General features: G+C 43.3%; 1 protein-coding gene across 2 annotated transcripts in view; it reads left to right on the top strand.

Moving 5' to 3' along the window:
- The first annotated feature begins 890 nt into the window (after positions 1-890).
- The window catches only part of NCKAP1L (NCK-associated protein 1-like), a 50509-nt gene continuing 46863 nt past the window's right edge, over positions 891-4536 (top strand). The window contains exons 1-3 of one of the 2 annotated variants that reach the window (XM_011930436.1): positions 891-1073; positions 2520-2630; positions 3715-3807. In XM_011930436.1, the coding sequence (XP_011785826.1) occupies positions 972-1073; positions 2520-2630; positions 3715-3807 (306 nt within the window). In that variant the 5' untranslated portion in view covers positions 891-971. Of the gene's footprint in view, positions 1074-1964; positions 2017-2519; positions 2631-3714; positions 3808-4536 lie in introns of those variants that run through there. The other variant, XM_011930438.1, reaches the window with a different exon arrangement.

Genomic DNA, 4536 nt, shown 5'->3' with positions numbered 1-4536 from the left:
AAAAAAAAAGACAAAAAAGGTCATGGTACTATGTGTCTGTAGTCCCAACTACTCAGGAGGCTGAGGCAGGAGGATCGCTTGAACCTGGGAGGTGGGGGTTGTAGTGAGCAGAGATTGCGCCACTGTCCTCCAGCCTGGGCAATAAGAGCAGAACTCCGTCTCAAAAAAAAAAAAAAAGACAAAAAAGGATTAGATATAATTCCTGTCATTAAGGAGCTTATGCTATAGTTGGGGGAGATACAACATACACTATAAAAATATAACAAGGAATATATATATTTGACAATATAAAATTTAATACAATATTTGACATCGATGGGGTCTTTAGGAGAAGATGGGATTTGATCTCTGTACTAAAAGATGATGAGGCTGAAGGTTCATAGGCATCCTTGGATATAAAAGAGCGAAAATATAGAGGTGTACAGGGGTAGGGTGGTAGATACGTGTTTGTCTAGCATAAAGCTTTTTTTTATTATTTTTTTTTATAGAAATGGGGTCTTGTTATGTTGCCCAGGCTGGTCTGGAACTCCTCAGCTCAAGGGATCCTCCCACCTTGTCCTCCCAAAGTGCTGGGATTACAGGTATAAGCCACCATGCCCAGCCTGGTGTAGAGCTTTGTCTAGGACACCTATGGGGGCATAAGACCAAAAAGGTTGGTGCCAGTCTGTGAAGAGTCTTCAAAGCCTGTCCTTCTCCTCAGCTCCACCCACTTCATAGCCTTACCAAAAGTGCTGCACAGCCAGAAAGAGGAAGTCTCCCCTGCTGAGTGTGCAAGAGGAAGCACAAGAAGGCTGTAAGGGCCTGTGAGCCATAATGACTGATTTCACCCATGAGCCAATTGCAGAGGAAACAGAAGACCAGTGCACCAACCACGCTGGGTCCCTCTGCCCAGAGGGTGTCACCACCTAAGCTGAAAGTGTTTGGGGAGATCAGACGTTGCTGTCTGGTGCTCCTCTCTCTTAGTGGCCATCATGTCTTTGACATCTGCTTACCAGCATAAATTAGCAGAGAAGCTCACTATCTTGAATGATCGCGGTCAGGGGGTTCTCATCCGTATGTATAACATCAAGAAGGTAAGCATGAACAATGGGACCAGTCCTGATTATTCCAGCAATAATAGGGTGGGGAACTGTGAGGAGGCAGGTGCAGTGGTTAGACTCCCCCCTTTTTCCACTGCTTTTCCACTGACTATAATCTACATAATCACTCAGATTATATGGGCCTGCCAGTTCAGGAAGGCAGAAGTGGAGGCTTCTTTTCAAGGCTTCCCCTTTCTAGGTATGATTCTCACCCCCAGTGACGGCATCTGCTTTCCTTTGGGGGTGGGGGTGAGGGTGGGGATGGGGAAACAATGGTTGTGTTCCGAGCGACTTGGATAAAGGTCTGGGGTCCAGCCTTCTGGGTTTTATTATTTATTGCTGATCTTCTACACTCTGAAGAGATCTGAAGCTAGGTCTCTGGCAAAAACTTTTCTGTGGAAGTACTTCCCTAAAAGGAAAAAAAAAAATAGATAATTAGATATTTAGATTAAAAAGGGTAGGTGTCTTCTGAGATGCTCCTGGGGTAGTTCATGCTGCGGTGGTTGTGTGTGTGTGTGTGTGTGTGTGTGTGTGTTTTAGAATAGGAACTGAGGAACTGAAAGAAGCTGGTGACAAGAGGTGGGCCAGGGGCTGGGCAAGCCATAGGAAGTAAAGAGATAAAGACAGGGGTATTTATGGGGAGTTCCTGGCATAGAAAATAGGGGACTTTGGGGGAGGGAGCTTTTGTGTCTTTTATAATAAAACACATCACCAGGAACATGGTTTCTCTGTCGTCATGAATCCTGTAAATGCCCTTTGGGATAAGATACTTTCTCAGTGAACAAAACTGTGACACTGAATCTTGTACAAAGTCTAACTCCTGAGCAGCTGCTTTTCTCGTTCCTTCCGGTTTCAGTTGAGGGGCGGGGAAACAGCTTCCTCTTTGTACTGGGGCGAAGCAGACATTAAACTCTACCCATCAAGACAAAATGCCCAGGTTGTTATTAAGTTCTTACATACTTGGCTTAATGTCTTGGACTTTTTTCTTGACCTAGTCTCATGCTTTTAATATTTATTTATTTATTTATTTATCGGAGTCTCGCTCTGTCACCCAGGCTGGAGTACAGTGCCACGATCTTTGTTCATTGCAACCTCCGCCTCCCGGGTTCAAGCGATTCTCCTGCCTCAGCCTCCCGGGTATGTGGGACTACAGGCGTGTGCCACCATGCCCAGCTAATTTTTGTATTTTTAGTAGAGACAGGGTTTCACCATGTCGGCCAGGCTGGTCTCCAACTCCTGATCTTATGATCCGCCCGCCTCGGCCTCCCAAAGTGCTGGGATTACAGGTGTGAGCCACTGTGCCCGGCCTCTCATGCTTTTTAAATTGATTCCCAGGTTGCCTTTTCCTAAGACAGATTATGAGAATGAATGTTACAAGAAAAGGTATGTTTCTGAGGAGGAGGAGAAAGCGTTGAAATATAGTACGGTTTCTCTCTGCAGACTTGCTCAGACCCCAAATCCAAGCCACCTTTCCTACTGGAAAAGTCCATGGAACCATCTCTTAAGTATATCAACAAGAAATTTCCTAACATAGATGTCCGAAACAGCACGGTGAGAATTTGGTCCTTCTTTCCTTTCTCTGAAGTAACTCTCTACTTGAATAGCTGTAATTCTCCTCTTTTGATGCCTCTCTTCAAACTTGGCAGGGGATGGAGTAGTCTTTTTTATTAATGGTTTTCCAAGGCTCAATCACAGGGCTTCAGATTGTTGAAGAGCTTTAAGCCTCGAGAATTTTGAGATAAGATGGGATTCTTCCAGGGTAAGCTGGAACAAACCATCACCCCCTTTCCTTTGCAAGATTCACGAGAAAACATTGTTTTTGTAGAAGACAGCTCTATCAGCCCAGCAGGGTACATGTATTTTATTGTTTCTGTTTCCCACTCGTTGTTTCCTTGCTGTTTGTCTTAGATTTATGCATCTAATGGGATAGCTCTACTTTTCCCTTATTAAATGTTAACCCTAGATTTCTCACCCATCTTTGTAGCATCTTTGCGTTCTGTTTCTTTTGACTTTGATAGAAATAGTATATCTGTTCATCTGAAAGGTCCCTAAAATTTCCTCTCATTTAGCCCTCTATATCTAGTCAGGATCACATGCAACCATTCTACCTAGATAGACAATCTCCTTTGTTTAAAGACCTTCAGAGCATTGAAGAGTTTCTAACTTCCTCTGTCAGTATATTTCAACCCTTTCTTTTTCTTTTCTTTTCTTTTCTTTCTTTCTTTCTTTCTTTCTTTCTTTTTGATATGGAGTCTCGCTCTGTCACCCAGACTGGAGTGCAGTAGTGCAATCTTGGCTCACTGCAACCTCTGCTTCCTAGGTTCAAGCGATTCTTCTGCCTCAGCTTCTCGAGTAGCTGGGATTACAGGTGCCCGCCACCACGCCCAGCTAATTTTTGTATTTTTAGTAGAGATGGGGTTTCACCATGTTGGCCAGGCTGGTCTTGAACTCCTGATCTCAGGTGATCTGCCTGCCTCAGCCTCCCAAAGTGCTGGGATTACAGGCGTGAGCCTTTGTGCCCGGCCTCAACCCTCTTTAAGAATGTTTTAGGTATAACCACTGTTCTTCTTGAGTTACTTGGATCAATTGTCTTCTTATTTTGCATTTTTTATATTTTTTGTTGTGTTTCTCTCAGCAACATTTAGGACCAGTACATCGTGAAAAAGCCGAGATAATTAGATTCCTCACCAACTACTACCAGTCATTTGTGGATGTTATGGAATTTCGGGTGAGCTCTCTTGAGCCCTTTCCAACATAGGCAAGGTCTTTCAGAGGCTATTCTTTCTTTAGATGTTCATGTATTTGCTTAAAACAAGTTCTAGAAAAAATGAGAGAGATGTACTGATATGGAAAGATATCTAAGTTGTATTGTTAAATGAAAGCAAATTTAGTATATAATAAAATAGTATATGATACATCACATTTCTATTTTAAAAGAGTATGTATATATGTATTTAGTAAATACCTAGGAAAGATCTGGAATATTTTACATTAAATTGTTAAAAATAACTACCTTTGGGGATTATGACTGGCTTCAATTTACTAAGCTATGCATGTTTTTTTCTATTTTAAAAATTGTGGGCTGGGAGCGGTGGCTCAAGTCTGTAATCCCAGTACTTTGGGAGGCCGAGACGGGTGGATCACGAGGTCAGAAGATCGAGACCATCCTGGCTAACACGGTGAAACCCCGTCTCTGCTAAAAAAATACAAAAAAACTAGCCGGGCGTGGTGGCGGGCGCCTGTAGTCCCAGCTACTCAGGAGGCTGAGGCAGGAGAATGGCGTAAACCCGGGAGGCGGCAGTGAGCTGAGATCTGGCCACCGCACTCCAGCCTGGGCAACAGAGTGAGAGCTTGTCTCAGGAAAAAAAAAAAAAAAAAAAAAAAAAAGGAATGCAAGTGAGAAATAGCTGATAGAGATAGAATTATACTAACCTCACGAAGACTGGTGCCATGCTGC

This window comes from Colobus angolensis, unplaced genomic scaffold (assembly GCF_000951035.1).
Source record: "Colobus angolensis palliatus isolate OR3802 unplaced genomic scaffold, Cang.pa_1.0 Scaffold87, whole genome shotgun sequence".
Lineage (NCBI taxonomy): Eukaryota > Metazoa > Chordata > Mammalia > Primates > Cercopithecidae > Colobus > Colobus angolensis.
Note: the sequence above shows the minus strand (reverse complement) of the source record. Positions and strands in the feature narration are given on the sequence as shown.